This window comes from Nilaparvata lugens, chromosome 1 (assembly GCF_014356525.2).
Source record: "Nilaparvata lugens isolate BPH chromosome 1, ASM1435652v1, whole genome shotgun sequence".
In the NCBI taxonomy this organism is placed as follows: Eukaryota; Metazoa; Arthropoda; class Insecta; order Hemiptera; family Delphacidae; genus Nilaparvata; species Nilaparvata lugens.
The window spans coordinates 67335883-67354324 of record NC_052504.1 but is presented as its reverse complement, the minus strand read 5'-3'; the positions used below and the strand labels follow the sequence as shown (position 1 = coordinate 67354324).

Below are 18442 nucleotides of genomic sequence, written 5' to 3'. Positions count from 1 at the left end.
TCATAATTCATACAAGGTGCGTCAGAACAGATTGAGCAGTTTGCTTCGATTGTCATATCAAACGTAACTTATTTATAATTTCACCATGGTCAATTCTTGTTCATTATTTTCATACATTCGAATAGGCAACATTATTTGGACCGATGCTCATCGTGGTTTTTCCGTTCGCGGTTATTATGAAAACAATTTTAATATGAGATACGGTAGCTACACAACGAGCTTTTCAATTACAGTTCATCATTCCACGTAACAACTCCGTTCCTAATGTTAACACAATTTCGTCCTGGTTTCGGCAGTTGGAGCAAACTGGCAGTACACTAGGAACAGACACAAATGGTCGTTGGTCGTCGAAAAATTGTGCTAATAAGGATGAAAACAGTAGGTAGTCCAACGATCACTGGAACGTTCTGCTCGTCGACATTCTATTGCACTTGGGATCTGTTTGAGACAGATTATGTGACTAATTCAGCATTTCGATTTTTTATCCTTTCAAAATAGTGATTCCTCAAGAATTTGAGACGAATTTCGCATTTCGATTTGAAGTTTTATCCTTTAAAAATAATGATTGCTCAAGAATTACGTCCAGCAGACTATGGCAATCGACAAAATTTGTGTGAGCAAAAATGCTTGCTATAATAATAATCTAAATAAGTTTATGATTATAAGCAAGGCATGTTTATTAACATGCTTGCTTAGATCCCTCCAAATGCCGCTTTCTTTAGTAGTGACGTGGCACAGTTTCATCTTAATGGATAAGTGAATAATCAATAACTCCGCTACTAAGCTGAAGAAAACCCTCGAATTATCACCACAAAAAAATAATCATTGATGAATTTAATGCTATACGACGCGACATTTGTGCTAGAGCTAATGAAAATTTTATAATTTGTCTCCAACAATGTATTGATGCTCATCTTCAGGACATTATTATCAAAACCCAGTTAATATAAAATGTGCTGCTGCTTTATCGGTCTATAAAATGGAAAACAATTTTGACTATCTATCCTTAGTCACTTCTACAGCTTCTAAAAACTGCTTAATCGGTTCTGCTTCACCTGTAGTACGAATAGCTATCAAATAGCTTGATAGTGAGTGAGTTATGGGCTGTGATTGTTTCTTGCAAAATGTATAATTATATACGCTCACAAATTTAAAAATTTACGAAGCTTATAATTCCGAGCAAACAAATACTAATTTGATAATCGATTGAGAGTGAATTCGATAACATATTATAAATAATAAGGAATGAGCATTACGTTATGATAATTATTCAGTTCTACACATAAATTATGAATGATGGGAGTAATCACATGATGATAACAATCAAAGACAGTGTGAGATAGACTCTCATTGAATAAAGCAGTCATTGATGAAGGATACCACTACATTCAAATGAGGACAAGAACAAGAACGGTTCAAATCAATAGCATGATATTGGGTATAAGTATAATAAAACCACAGTGCCTGTATAATATTTGTGAATAGATTATTTCGAATAGATACCGTTCTTTCAATGTTAAAAGAGGAAACTGTATATTTTATAAGAGAAGATACACTTAATGCGTGTAAGATAAAAATAGTATTTCAAAAAGTTGATTAGTAAATAAATGTATCAAACAATCCTATTTTATAAGTGAGAAATATTAATCAGAAATGAAAAATAATGTAGAAGATTGAGAAAGTAAGTGCAGAAGGTTGATTAAGCAACTAATACTCTATCGTACTAAGCAAGATGATCTCATACTTGCAAAATCAATATAAATCTTGATAGCAAAATAGAAAAAGAGGATATTCTGAACCTGGTAAAAGGTTTTTTACTATCAATCATTCTGCTGAAATGAAAAATAATAAATTCTGATTGAGATCTGACATGAATTGACTTAAAGAAACTTCGAACAAGGCAAATAAATTACAATTTTAAGAAGAAATTCTACCAAAATAATACGTATCTGAATATGTGTTTATTATCTAGAACGAGATGCACTAAACTTTTAAAGTGTTTGAACAGTCCATTTTCATGGAGGAGTCATACTAGCCCAAGCCCAGCTAAATGTCTTTCAACTGCTTGGGCTTATTCTTAGAACTGATCAAAGTTGTATGATCTGCAATGAAACGAAACATTTTCAATTATTCTATTTCACAGATGATACAGTACAAAGCACAACAATAGAGAAGAAATCTGTAAATTTTTCTTTCTAGCTATCAATTTGGAGAATGATAGTACTTTGTACTCGAGCTGAGGTGTAAATTTAAACTAACTGCAATGTTGAGCATTGAAAATCCCATTTCAATTTAAAAAAATATTATTAATAACATTCAGTTTGATTCCTTTATTGTGGATAGATGCATTAAAATACCTCATCCCTTAATAATACAGCTGTAAGCTGGTAATTACCGTACATGAATGATACAATATTACATTTACTATCATAAAGTAAATTGTATGAAACGTTTATATAAAATAAACATTTACTATCATTTAATGCTTCAACTTATAATTCCAATGCAATCGCTTCCACTCAATATTAAAGTAGTAGCTCAATAGCTTGTGCTCCTAGTGAACAGTTGAATATAATAAGTTTGCATTAAAATAATTTTGAGATAAAACGGGCAATTTGTGAGTAGTTGAGGCAAAAATGTAATCATTTTGAGTTAATCGAATAACTCGAAACTATTAATATCGGTAACAAAAGTTCATGCAATCGATGAATGACAGGTGAGAGGATAACAATACAGATGAATTGACAACACTCAGATTTTGACAATAGTGCATAGTGAATTTGAAAAATAAAATAATTTTGCAAACAGTGTTATAAAAACTCGTATTATACTGTGTATACGAATACTCTGATTCAACATATTTTTATACCGTTATGATTTGACATATTTATATACCGTACAAAACTGAATTCTGTACGGTATGATTCGATAAACGCTTTCATTTTTATTCTTAAAAATCAATTCTTTGTTTTGCCACATCTTTTTTACTATTTTTCAATTTCCTGTTTTATTTGAATTCTGCTATTTTATTAATTTTCGGAGTATATTCTGATTTGTAACGGAAAAAACATTTCTCAACAAACACAAATTTACAATATAGTGAACAGAATTTCAAGTGAGCTACTTAATGTCACTGGTTTATGGATTAATCTCCACAAACAAAAAAATCAAGTACAGTATGTGCGAATCAGGGGCGTATTCTTAGGGCCTGGTCATTCAGAGAGCGATCTACGATCAGAGTTAATTATGAATACATAAATGGATTCCTTTGACCGCTCTGATAGCAATCGCCAGACCCTATAAGAACTATCAAGAGCAGGTTCTTGATATAGACTTGTTAGTCCCGTAGTTGCTAAAAGTTTTCAGCAATAATGTACCTATATGTCTTTTCTCACTAATAAACTTGACAGTTTACACCATTTACCCTTGTCCCCTCAGTAGCTTTAGCCAGACGGTGATTCTTGTACAGAGTTTCTCAATATAACTAAAAAGTCTGCTTTGAAAATGAGATTTTATTTGCAACTCCGAATTGCCTTTGTAAATTTCAAAACCTCTGATTGAGATTCCTAATTTAATAGCTTCGAAAAATAATACAGAATATCAAGTATTTAATACTTAATATTAAACAGACCCAATACTAGTTCATTAGCCTCAAAGCCATTGATAGAAATTTAAAAATATCTCATGTTTATAATTTACAATACCTAATGAATATCTGTTAATCTCTTAGTAAATTGAGATGATCAAGGTAAAAATTCATAGAAAATGTTTGGAGGAATGATAGCAGATTAATGCTCAACTCTTATATTAAATTATACGCCTTATCAAATAAACCTTCATCCAAACTAATTAAAATACTATGAAATATTGATAATTTAAAGATGGATCAAATATGGATAGGTGTTGCATTCAGAATGCAAGAATGCAAATTGTTGTTGCACAAGGTCAAAGTCAACCAGTGGTCAGATAGTTCACTTACTAACCGGTTAAAGCGGCATAGTAGAGCCTAGTTCGTTTCGTCTTCTCCCTTTCCACGATGTTTGCATTGTTTTCAACTTCGAAGGTCGAAAAATTAGCTTCTGAAAAAGTAAGCATCCATTAGATACTGAAACTAGAATGCATACAAAAGATTAGGTACTCTATATTCAAGATCATTATGCGTACTCTCTGACTTCAACACACACTACTTTTCATTTCAATAGCCAGCTTCACACAACAATATAAAAAAATAGAATACTCTGATTTTACATTATTATCTTTCCCAAACTGTATTCCAACCACATTTCGCCTAGTTTTCTTCTACTTATATTATTTGATGAACTCATTTGCAGAATTGTTAATCATAAACTATTACAAATTTAACATATATTTATTTTTAAAAAATCTATTACCTAGTCATGTGAAACACATGTACCCTAGAACTAGCTACAATGGAGAGCTGTGTAAATACAGTATCTCAACATTAAACATAAATCAATATTCATATTTTCTAGTTTGATCAATATGAATATTTACCAGAGCTACAACTACAAGTGTATGATCAGGTTCAACTAGCTAAAATTGAATTTAGGAATTGCACCATTTCAAGCCACTAACATTCTTCAAAACTCTACAATAAAAATAGGAAGAAGGCTATCGAATTTAGAGGGAAATCGTTAATAATATAAACAACCATTTTATGAATTAATTAACCTAAGCGGAAAAATCAGGACTTATTTAATTACTTTTGAACAAAAATTGTAGAATTTATTTTGTTACAGGTTCCAGAAAAAGAATACAGATAATAACCTACTAACAAAAGATGTAATTGATACATCATTTTATTGCTAAATAATAACTCCAGTTATTACAAAACAGAGAGTTATAACAAAATGAAAAATATCAAATTTCCAGCTACAAGGAAAACAGATAATGATAATTACCAATTCAAGAATGTTTAAAACAAGGATACACATCCCTATTCTTAATCCTAGATTATTTACAGCTAGCAGTTTACAAATTATTATTCAAATTAGTATTTTGCGCAATAACGTGAGGATGCACGATTGAACAGAAAAATAAAGACGTTTTGTACAAGGTTATAGTTATAAATAATGCACACATATTGCTGAAACAATGTAACATGTATAAGCAATGTAATTGTAAATAAAACAGAATCTCATCAAGGCCAAGGCTTTATTAAGTTTAGGCAACGGCTCCAAGTGTCTGCGAACTGCGGGGCGGGATGCGATCGGTTGGCTACATTGATTGCTTGAAGCCATACTCTGTATTGATAGAGTCAGCAGTACAAAGTAATTGACTAGCCAGAGCTAGCTGATGAATTGACCACAATCGTCTCAATAAACCACTTGTTGGAAACGGAAACCACACTTTTATTTCATCATTCCATCATCTTGAGATACAAACTTGAGTATTCTAGAGATAGCATAGCGTAAAGATACCGTTGTACTATTAGTTTCTGGTGATATTGATAAGTTAATATTTGAAATTGAGAAAGAGCTATCAAAACTGAAATCACTCAAGGAATATCATAAATCTAAATTGGGGAAGAATTTTTAACCATTTTGTTCATAAATAATCAACAACTTTTAAAATAATTTAGCCTAATACTCTTTTGTAGTAAAAATATGTTTTCACAGGTTCCTGTTATTTTTATCAGTGAGGAAAACTGAAAATGAATAAATAAATTAAACGCTCAAGATTCAAAAGGACCAAATGTCCAGAGGCAACAATGGAGGAATATCTGTCATGTTAATCTGTAGCGACATGGTGGATTCTGTGAAGAAATTTATTCATATCATATGATCGAATATGATAATAATAATAATAAATGGCCTTTATTCAATTAATCAACAAAAAAACAGTACACAAAGCAAATCATTGAAGGCGTTTTCATCCCATGGCATAGATCCGTCTGGGGGAGTTGATTAGAAATAGCAAATAATCATTCAAATAAAGAAGAAATTAAAAATCATGCTTTCACAAAAGTTCATATAAGTTAGAAATTGAATTGCTAAACCAGGAAGTGTTTATACTGCCAGGTATCCTAGCAGTAGTGGCTCACAGCTCACTGCCTGCCAGTCCCGTCCATTCAGATGTGACAGCAGCTCCTCTTCAGGCAAGATACTCTTCTGAAGGTGCCTTCTACGAATTTCAGCGAGTACAGGGCATCTGGCAATAAAGTGCGGTACATCCTCCTCCTCCTTCATGCTGCAGAGCGAGCAGATCCTCACCTCCCGGCGAAATAAGTACTTGTTCAGCAGAATAAGCTCTGTCCTCGCCTTCAAAAACCACTTCACCAGCGCAAAGTCGATCGGTTGATGTACATAATTGGTGAAATCTGCAAGTTGTGGATAGATCAAGCATCTGTGACTCCTCATCAATCTTTCCTTGAACCCGCGCTGCAGCCCCTCATCAACCGTTGAGAACCTTCTGGATATCGCACGTTAGAATATCGCCTGCAGCAGGAACTCCATACACCCTTTGCAGAACGATTCAGTTGTTATGCCAGAATACTTTTTCCTCAATGATTTTCCTGAGCAGTATGTTGGGATATCTGTGTTCAGGCAGCCTCATGCATCGATGCAAGTATTTGAGATGCAGCTTCAACGTGTAGAGCAGCAGTGGCCTCACTCCTGTCTCCAAGAACAAGCAGTAGACAGGTGCCCACACTGGCAAGCTGAAGATCTTTATCAGAAAGAAACGTTGCACCTTCTCCACCGGAGCAGATAATGATAGATTCCGAGTAGAGGCTGTGTCAGGTTCGAGCTCCTCGTTTTTTATAGATTTTCGTTAGTTAAAAGTTGGATTTTTGAATTTTTATATGTACCATCGTGTGCAGTTTTCTTTGTTTTATAAAATTGTCAGTTTATAATTCCTGTTACTTTCGTGTTGTGGCTGCAAATTGTGTCTTAAAACGAAAATTAATCATGAATTCACCAAAACACACTACTGTGACTCGTTCTCAGTCAGGCAAAGCAGATAAGCAGTCATCGTCATCATCGCATTCGTCCTCATCAGCTGTGAAAGATAAGGTGCCACAGCAGACGACTTCGAAGCAAGGCTCTGCCTCTGAGCCGGCTCGCCCTTTATCACCGGCTGTTATCTCAGGTATTGAGGACAATTTCGTGCTTAGAATTCTAAATGACAGCAATGTATATAACAAATTAGTTAAAGACGTTGTGTCCAGCGTGTCTTCCCTAGTCATTGAGGGGTTGACAGCATCTCTGAACTCTGCTATTCTTCAAATAGTGGATCTTCAAAAAGAAGTGTCATCGTTGAAAGAGCAGCTTAAGCTCAGTGATGAGAAAGTCAAGCAATCGTTTGATCGTGCCGATAATTTAGAGCAGTATCAAAGAAGAAACTGTATTGGCATATTTGGAGTGCCAGAAGCAAATAAGGAAGATACTGATCAACTAGTGATCGATGTTTGTAAAGATAAGCTGGGTGTTAACATCGAGCTGCAAGACATCGATCGCTCGCATTGCGTGGGGCGTCGGCTGGCCGTCGTGGCGTCCAACACCCCTCCACCCCAACATCATTGTCAAATTCGTTAGCTATCGTTAACGGTATGCAGTTTTCTCTCAGAAGAAAAAGCTCAAGGGTACTGGCGTTGTTATAAGGGAGGACTTAACACAACAAAGAATACAATTATATAATTCAATGGTCGAAAAATTTGGATATAAAAACGTATGGTCCTTTGATGGAATTATTTATTGGACTGACACTGAGGGTAAAAAGCATAGTGCAGCCGACCATGTCTGAGAAATGTATTTATGCTTTGAGTTTTAAATTTCCATTAATGATATGATTTTATTTAATTTATTTGTTCCATTTATTTAACACTATATACAGCATATCTATTTGATTTCATATTTCATACTCTCTGTCCACTTAATTTCATTCAATGAATCATTAATTACTATTATTACTATCATTATTATTATTATTATTATTATTTGTTTTTTCTTAGAATTTTATGACTTTATTTCTCTTTATTGTTGGTCGGCTAGATGAATGAAGTATGATTCAGTATAACATTTCTCTTCAACAGAACCTTTACATTCAGTCAAATCCATATATTATCTTGATGTTACTTTTGCATTATATTTCTGTGTGTGAATGAAGAGTAGAATCTCACGTGATTGTGATCTAGTTGTCTTTCTCATCCCGTTATCATGACTACGCCTAACTTATCTGTTGCCTCCGTTCTCTGTTCTAATTCTTCCTAATCGGTAGGGTTTACCTCTTTGTCAGGAGTACATGATAACATTATTCACTTTTCTATTATTATTATTATTTTCGACTATTTATTCTTTTATTATTATTATCATATATTAGTATATGTTTATGTATGTTTTTATGGTGATCTTATCTTTTTTCTGTGTCACAATGGAAATAAGTTACCACTCATACACTATCAGTATGCAGTTTGTTGCCTAATATATGTATGTGTATATATATATATTTTTTTTTTCTCTCTAATTATTTTGCTAATTACAGTATTTTGATTAAGTTTTCAGCCTTCTGCTTCTTTTTTCTTCTCAATATTCGCTATTCCTGTGGTACTCGTATTTGATTAACAGTATTAGTATGCTTGTATCAATGGAGCTGAACCGCCTTGGCCATCTAATACAGCGTTATCCTATTGTTCATAGCACTCGACTTCTTCACTTGATTTTGTTTTTCTTTTATCTCATATGATTTCTATATTTCTTCTCTCATTTCTTTCTTTGTGTGTGTGTGTCAGTATGAATGTGGTAAGTGTCTTTTTTGTATCTTCTTGTTGTTTCGCCGTTTCACCCCTCTCTTCTGCCTTGCTGCTTCGTTGTCTATACAGCAGGATGACGGCGCGGCCGCGCTGAGTGTCGGCAATGCCCTCAAGCGGGCTGTCTCTCCTTTCCCTGATCGTCTTAAAGTTGCTCATGTCAATGTGCAATCCCTTCTCTGCCATATAGATGAATTTAGTCACACTTTCAAGGGCAAAGATTGTGACATCATTCTTATATCTGAAACCTGGCTAAAACCGACAATCCCTAATAGACTTGTTGCACTCAAGGATTATGTGCTCATTAGGAATGACCAGTTACACAAGAATGGGGGAGGGGTTGCCACGTTCGTCAAGCGTTCTCTGTTGCCTGTTCATAAGTTTTCCTCTGATACCTCCCGTGCAGCTAGACCTGAATACATGTTTTTTGAGGTAAAGTGTAATGGAGTTAAAATTTTAATAGCAGTTTGCTACAGGCCGCCTCATATTGGGTATATGTCAGAATTTGAGGAAGCACTACTTGAGCTGATGGTGCCCTATGAACATGTGGCTATCATGGGTGACTTCAATACTGACTTACTTGGACCTGATACTCATGACAAAATACAAGTGACCACTATGTTTTTTGCGAATGGTATGACCTTGCTGCCTCTCCAAGCTACGCACCATACATCCACTTCAGACACATTGCTTGATGTTATTGCAGTTGCTGATAAGAAGTCAGCTGTGTGCCATGGGCAGATCCCTTTTCCAGGCCTTTCTGCACATGATATGATATTCCTTGTCTATAATATCAAGAGGCCTAAGCCTAAACCTAAAATAATCACTTATAGAGATTATAAGAATATTAACCTTGACTGGCTACACATATTCCATACTAACGATGTTAATGTTATGTTGAACATTTTGAACAGATTGAACAATATAATCTCTCTTTTTGAAAAACATGTTCCTTTGAAAAATCATAGAATAACCAGGGATCCTGCTCCATGGCTCACTGATTAGATACGCCTGCTGATGAGGGATCGAGATTATTGGTGTAAAAAAGCAAGAGTGTCAAAAAGCCCCAATGATTTCAATCATTATAAGCGTTTGAGAAACTCTTGCAAGCAAAAAATTCGAAATTCTAAAGCTACATTCTACCGAAACTTGATCTCCTCAAAGCAATCATCAACTTCATCTTTGTGGCATGCTCTGTAGGAGATTGGGGCTGGCAAGGAGAGGCAGGTACCGACTGTTGCTCACTCGCTGGATGATCTCAATGATTTCTTCACTGACATCCCTGTAAGTTTGGACCAAGCTCGTGCTCACTTCAACTCTCTGCCTGATTGTCATCCAAATGAGGATTTCTACTTCTCCAATGTCACGGAGCAAGAGGTCTTCTTGGCTGTTCATAGAGTAAAGAGTAATGCTGTTGGTGAAGATGGTATCCCAATCAAATTTATCAAAATTATCCTTCCTCTCATCCTTCCTTTCCTCACTCATTTAATCAATACCTCACTTTTAACGTCGGTTTTTCCTGATGACTGGAAGTCATCCATTGTAATCCCCTTGAACAAGATCCCTAACCCTCTCTCTCCATCTGATTACAGGCTTATTAGCTTATTGTCCGTCTTGTCATGGGTTCTGGAAATCATTGTTCACTCCCAATTGAGCACATTCGTCCATGGCTCTGGATTGATTGATGACTTTCAATCGGGGTTCCGCAGCGGTCATAGCACCAACTCTGCACTCCTGAGAGTAACTGACGACATCCGTAGGGCCATGGATAATAGAGAGCTAACAGTTCTAGTCCTAATAGATTTTAGCAAGGCATTCGACAGTATTTTCCATCCTACTCTACTCTACAAACTCAGAAAATTAGGTTTTTCCAACTCCACTGTGGCATGGGTGAGGTCCTATCTTTGGGGTCGGTGTCAGTGTGTGAGAGTTGGGGATGCCTCTTCATGGTGGCGTGAAGTTAACAGAGGAGTTCCTCAGGGTTCGGTATTGGGTCCTCTACTGTTCAGCATTTACATAAATGACGAGACAAGCACTCTACTTACAACCAGACATCACCTGTATGCTGACGATTTACAAATATACCGACACTGCAAGAAAAATGACTTTGGCATCACAGTTGATGAGGTCAATGCTGACTTGACTCGTTTGGTACAGTGGACTGAGAATAATGGACTGAAAATTAACGAGACAAAATCGAAATCTATAGTGATAGGTTACTCAAGACTTTTAAACACAATTGGCATAGCTAACGGACCATACATAACATTGAATAACATACAATTGGAATACAGTTCTGACGTGAAAAATTTGGGACTGACAATGACAAGGACTCTTGACTGGACCAGCCACGTGACTCAGTCTTGTAACAGAGTCATTGGGGGGATCAAGACATTGAAGAGGATCTCTGACTTCATTCCCTTTCCAACAAAGGTTATGCTGGTCAAGACTCTGATTTTCCCAATCTTCAACTACTGTGACATTGTGACTCTTGACATGACAGTTCAACTTTTGCAGAGGATGCAGTGTGCACATAATTATTGTGTTTGCTTTATCTTCAACCTGAGACGTGATGACCATGTGACCAAATACTTTAACAGACTTGAACTCATGAAGCTGCGTGAGAGTAGATCACATCATGCTTTGTGCTTCCTGCATAAGATATTGAAAACCAGAACGCCTAAGTATCTGGCAGTGGAGTACCGTTACTTGGGTGATTTTGGCCGTGGAGGAACGCAGCATGGATCCCATCTGCTGGCTGTCCCAACACATAGGACTGTTATGTTCAATAAGTCGTTCCTTGTGACAGCCTGTAGTTTATGGAATTCTTTGCCTGCTGAGCTGAAGCTAGTTGAGGGACGTCGCCGGTTCGGCGCGGCTGTCTTGCGGTGGATCAGAGGTGGTGGACCTGGCTGGAATGCTCCCTAACCCGTAATTCAAGTCTGTACATGTGTGTGTGTGTGTGTGTGTGTGTGTGTGTGTGTGTGTGTGTGTGTGTGTGTGTGTGTGTGTGTGTGTGTGTGTGTGTATGTGTGGTTCCTCTCTTTCTTCCTTCTTTCTCTCTTCCTTTTTCTTTTCTTTCTTTTCCCTTCTTCCCTTTCTTCTACCGGAATAATCTATGGATTTGGACTGAAAATTCTCAACTGTATTCACTTTTCTCTTCTTCCTTTTGCATAACCCCCTTTATGTACTTAAATTCGAAAGGAGTTCAAGTTTTCTCTTTTTTTTATTTTTATTATATTTATATATAATTATAAATAGTTATAATATAATAAAAAATTAAATATAATTATTATATTTATATTTTTTTTTCTTGTTAATTTGTTTTCTAAGTTATTGTTTTCTTTTACTTTAGTTAATTGTTTATGATGTTGTTTTAGTTGTAACTTAGAATTGTATGGAGGGTTAAGTGTAAGAGAGGGCCGGCTGCACCCTCCTAGGTTTTTAATAAAGGCAGCGATTCAATTCAATTCAATTCAATTCACCTCATCAATCATCCTTCCTCCCCAGATTTGGGCTCCATAGCAGACTATAGATCTTGAAACCGCCTCAAAGATCTGAAGCTTCTGTTTGAGTGGGACACTGCTATGTGTTCAGAGACTATTGAACACATTCAGTGCCATCTTTGCTGCAGATGATTTCTCTCTGAAATGATGCTTCAGTGATAGTTGAGTTGTGAGGTTCACTCTCAGGTATGTATAATTTCCAACTACCTCAATTGGCTCATTCTTATACTTCCATACATCATATCTACTCGCTCTGCCTCCTCTCCTGAAAACCATGATTTTGGACTTGTTCAGATTGACCTGAAGGCTCCACCTTTCACAGTACACTTCCAGGCAGGCAATCATCTTCTTCATCGACACTCTATCTGGAGCAAGAATAACCATGTCATCAGCATAAGCTAAGAGTTTTATGCAAACGCCACCAACACTGATTCCACCATCCAAGTAGTCCTCCAAGTCATTCACATACAATGAGAAAAGTAAGGGGCTCAACAGACAACCCTGCTTAACGCCTGTGCCAGTGTCAAACTTCTCTGACAATCCTTCCTGACACCAAACTCTCGATGTTGATCCATCATAGGTTCCTGATTACATTCAACATATTTTGTGACACTCCAATTTCAGTGAGCTTGTAGAACAAGGCATGCCTATCTATTCGGTCGAACGCAGCAGAGAAGTCCACAAAGAAGGCATAGACTTTCTTTCCTCTTCCACTTAACTTGATGTTTATGATGCTCATTAGATTAAATACATTGTCGACGGTGGAATATGACCTCCTGAACCCAGCCTGGAACTCCCTCAAAATGTTGTTGTGAGTAATCCATTTTTGCATCCTATCCAGCAGTGTCCCAGCAAACAGCTTGCCCACTGTATTACCAAAAGATATGCCCCTTCAGTTTGCTGCTTTATTACTGTTTCCTTTCTTGAAGATAGGATATATTATTGATTCCTTGAAGTTCTCTGGTATGACAGAATATTCTAGCAGGCCATTTCAAATCCACCAGTTTTCCCAAGAAATCTCCTGATGCGTGCTTGAAGAATTCATAAGTTATTTGGTCCTCCTCGGGTGCCTTATTCTCTTTGACTCTACCAAGAACATCATGCAAATCTTGCAGAGAAGTCGGTGCATCGAGAATCTCATCTACAAAGCATGGTGCAGCATACAACACCCTACCTGCCGTAATACAAGGATTTAGTAGCTGCTGAAAGTGCATCACCCAGTCCTTTATTTAATATGAATAATTACCACAATATCAACTTCTCAACTACACAAAACGTAATGAAGTATACATTGATCGCCATTCAACTCATAAGTTTGTTTTCAGATGAATCTAGCCTACAGACCCGTTGAAAGCTCAGCAAGTATTGATTACTTCCACTTTATGACATGTTAACTTGATTTCCAACAAAAATAGAGTTAGGCCAATACTCATGAACGCTACAGGAGCGATAAAAATTATAGTAGTAGGCACCAAAGTTTCAGCATAAATTTAAGTAACTTTCAGGTTTCTAGTGATCAATAAAAAAACTGACATTAGTTATCATTTTTGCACTTATGTTTTCTTAATTGTTCATGATTCAAAGATACTGTAGCTACATTGGAAAAAATCTTCGTAAAAATTGACTGAATTATTTTCTAAATCACTGTTTTTGTTAGAGCGTCTTCCATAAATGAGATCTCGGTGTCACAGTAAGTGAATAAATTCCTTTATTGAAGAAATTTGACTGCTAGTCGTTCTATTTAATAACAAAAAAGTGATTTAATAGTAAACAGTTCATGATGAATAACAAAATTGAAGAATTTTGTCTTTTGAAACTGATACTTGAATGTTAAACAAAGCTGAATATCTTGTAGGAAATACTCATAAATAAACGAGGAGAATATTGTTTATAATGTGAAGTTCGAGATCTTTTGGTGATCCTATGTGATGCAAATAATTACACGAAACTCCTTTTAATTTGATCACGCCAATCTGGCCAAGTGAATGGTTATAATTATAATGGTATATATAATTTATTTCAACACTTTTTTGATAGTTGTAAAACATTGAAAAGCATATAGCATATAAGTTTATGAGAAACGGAACACAATTTTTAAATAAAATACTTTGTAACTTGTAACTAGTTGAAGCTTTTAAATTGAAAAGAGAGAAAAACTGCTTCTCAAGATCAAGCTTAATCAGTAAACCTTGATAATAAATAATAAATCTCATCAATTTGATTGAGTCCTAAATACTATTTCATTACTAATTGCAATTAAATAAACTACCGTATAACTATTATCAATCACCTTATAGAGAGTCTTGTAATTCGAATAGAGATGTTGCATTCCAATGCGCTGGTTGGATATAGGCATAGTCACCTCTAATACAGTGGTATTGCATCCTATATAGACAATACAATAACCAAGCAATTACTGTCATACATGAAGTATGAGACTATCATTATTATCAACTGTTTTGGCTCTATAACATAACATTTTATGGAAATGACTCTCCTGTTAGGAATGACATGTAATGTATATTAGAAAGATTTTAATGAGTCCCAATACAAAGCCTCTTCGGGCATTATTGTTTATCGGGTGTCATCCAATACGGGTATTGGATGACATCCGATAAACAATAATTTAACTAATCACCCATAGGTGATTTATTGTTTTTGTCAGTATGCTAATGTAATGTAATTCAGGTAAATTAGAAAACTCACCGAGTTTCGAAACATTCTAATTAAGAAATTAAGTACCGGTATTCCTGATTGAGATAATAATTTTTCAATATTGATATTGAGTATAAAATCTTGAAATCGACAATCATTTTAGAGGTATGATTAGCTCATCGGTAAGGCTAACTAAATTAGTACTAACTACCAGCTTCAAAATCACTTGTAACAAACTGGCACAGAGGTTCGATAACCAATCAAAACAATACCTCCATCATTTCATCATAGTCACACTTCTTTGGTAAACAGGTGATGGCCTAAAACAATCACTACTTACTTCCGACTCCGGGCATTTCAACAGCAGCCTAGCAGCAGTAGCACTTAACAATTTTCAGCTTCAATTTTTTTCTACCAGAGCTCCAAAGTCTGAAACAAAAGGAAAACGAAATAATATGTTTTACCTAGGTATAGAGGTTGACAAAATGATGAATATTCATAATTAGAATAGTACGGTTAAGGGGAAGTAGGAGGTCAAATGAAGCAAGCAATTAAGATTGGAAGGGTGGGTGCATGGGTGGTTGTACCTTGTACGAACAAAATAATGACCAATTTCTATGAATACAAAGTTAATCAGAGAAGAAGAATTTTTGCTTACTTATTTTTAACCAGTCATTTCTCAGGCTGATACATTTAGACTACTACTCCAATTATAGCTCGAATAATAGTCCAATTTCACTAAATTGAATTGCTTCCTGTTGATTCACATTCACTGAATTCAGGCTCAAGTATTGAAGCTAATATTTAAGCAATTAATATTAGCCATTAATATTTAGCAAACAATATAATTACACAGAGGATAAAAATAGACTTGAATGGAGGACATTAACACAAATAGTGTTGGCTATGTCACTCACTATGTAAACAGAAAATCACGTGACTGATCGAGGTCATTGAAACAAACAGAGAAATTTGCATGAGTGAAAACTGTTATACAGCGAATGGAAATCTATGATTTATTTGATGGCGTTTCAATATCGATATATTCTGAGTCTATAAGTGGGCTGTACGTGAGAAATTAAAAAGTACTTGGAAATTCTGGTAATTCGTTGAAAAAATAGAAATACAGATTTTAAATTTTTCATTAGTTGCTTATATTTATAAAATTGTGATTCATCAAACGAATCTTTGGATCATTGTAAAACCGGAGTCTCTGGTTTTGTTACCAAAATCTACTGTATAAGCGGAAAAGCAAATAATTATTTTTATGGAATTGGAAAATGGAAATGCCAACCTTATCCTGCATCAGCAACAAAAACTCAAGTGGTTGTATGAAATGTTGACATTAGAAATAGGATTGATCGCATTCAACATTTCTAGATAAAAAGTAGGAAGGTATTCAAGGTTTAAGTTTTTAAACCTTCATAAATGGACAGAAAAGTAAATTGATTCAACTTGAACGATCAGTATCAGTATCGTGGGAAATCAATTCCGAGTTTCTAGGCCAAACTGAACGAGGATGGCGATATATAGGTAGGTATAGCAGCCTTAGAGCCTTTCATAGTAGGCTTCTCTGAAAATTAAGTGCATTGTTAAGTGATAGCTGATAGTAACTGTTTTCCTTCCTATTCATACTTAATCGCTACTTCCCAATTAGAAACATGGAAAAATCGGTGAATTTTTATAGCGCTAGAATTTAACATGTGAAAAGTAAATGAAAACTTAATATTCATTGACATATTTTAAAATATTTTTCAATAGATTGGTAGATTCATCACTTTACAATCAACCAATCCAATGTGATAATGAATTGCAATTGAATAATTCAATAACAGCAATGATAAAGAGTAAATTGAAATTCTTCAATCAAGGCATTTTTTCAAATTGTTGTTATAGGCAGTTTCTCAATGTTTCTATGATTTATAGTTTAGATTTCTACTGGCACTGCTTAAAAATTAGTATGTTCAAACAAAATTCATAATTATGGTACTTTTGTAATTATATATTCAATTGTGACACAGACATCCCACAATTGATACAGACATCTGATGCTCATAAGATCATGAATCTTCCAGTAGGAATTTATACCTATTTTGAACTTTCAGTTTGACTAAATAGAATCAGGCCATTGGGTCGGAATCAGTTTATGCGTAAACGAGGCGTTCAGACTGAAAATAGATTTAAATATCCCACAATTAGCCGGAAGTAGGCTGAACTGCCAGAAGCTTTCCGACAATATTCCCCAAACTAAACAGTACACAGACCATTGCCCAAATCACTACACAAACCATTCAAAGAACTCGTAAAAACTACACAATGCGTTTTCTCTAGCGAAACATCAAAATACCAATGAGTAAATAGTAAACCAGATCAGAGTGAATAACAATGAAGAACAGATGGAGGTGACCATGGAATATCTATTAGCCTTCACTACATCGTTTCAAAATAAATAGGAAAAAATAATAGGCCTTTGAAAAACGATGAATCTGTATTCTCGAAGGAGACTTGATACAAGAACAAATCTCCAGTAATACCACAGTAGTTTATGAATTAACACGGCTTTATCAAAATAAATATTCAGAATAAAATATATTTCCATTGCCTAATAATGGAACAAAGAGGGTAAAACATTGAATTGTAGGTGCATGAATATCAATGAAATACATGCTATTTTTAGAAAGCAAAGATATAATTATATTACAAATTGTGAATGAGTTGCTTATATTACAGTTTTATTTGATGTTTAGAGTGCGGTTATTTATAAATAAAACTGTTAAATACGGGTACGGTACCATATAAAACGAAGAAAGCTCAAGGGCTTTACACCATACACCATCAAATTGTGCCTTATTAATTAAGACATCTCACAATTTGAAAATGTCGGAAATGTCAGAGATAAGAAATAATGATGTGATAATTCGACTGTGGAAGTTATTATTGTTCTCGAATCATGCTTCCCTGACATGTCCCGTTTGACAAGCAAATCCTCATTGCCAACATTTATCATCAACGAGTTCTTGTACTGTAATGAAGAATGAATCAATGTTGCAAAGTTTCATGGCTGAAGAATTTCACAGGCAAAGTTGTAAGATCAAACTCTTTCTTCTATAACCAATACAGATGTTTTATGAGAAGATTCCAGTGGTTTGGTGACGTGATTTGTCACTAGTTAATGTTTTGAAGGGACGGATTCAAAGAGCCTCACACGTCAACCGAAGCTTATTGTGTGTCCTGCCACTAGTTACTATTTTTATTCAAACGTTTAATGAAGAGTATACAGTACGGTTTGAGTATAAATTTCTGTTACAAATAAATCTAATATAAAACTGTACCCGTAATACACAATATGACGATATAATGACGATATCACATATTTCTCTAACTCTGTAACACAACTTCCTTTGCACTGTTGATACTATGTTGTGATAAGAATTTTGGGATTGACAAGTACAGTATTTGAAATATGTTTTATGTATTGTATTCTGTTGCTTTGCATAACTCAAGAAGCAAAAAA

At 35.1% G+C, this 18442-nt stretch overlaps 1 protein-coding gene across 4 annotated transcripts in view; it reads right to left on the bottom strand.

Annotated features, from left to right (window-relative positions):
- LOC111043448 (facilitated trehalose transporter Tret1) overlaps positions 1-18442 on the bottom strand; it is a 66308-nt gene that overhangs the window by 24255 nt on the left and 23611 nt on the right. For 3 of the 4 annotated variants that reach the window (XM_039440645.1, XM_039440652.1, XM_039440659.1), the window contains exons 2-3: positions 15269-15357; positions 3984-4079 (exon numbers count right to left, since the gene is read on the bottom strand). In XM_039440645.1, coding sequence (XP_039296579.1) covers positions 3984-4079; positions 15269-15284 — 112 coding nt within the window. In that variant the 5' untranslated portion in view covers positions 15285-15357. Of the gene's footprint in view, positions 1-1989; positions 2103-3983; positions 4080-15268; positions 15358-18442 lie in introns of those variants that run through there. The other variant, XM_039440667.1, reaches the window with a different exon arrangement.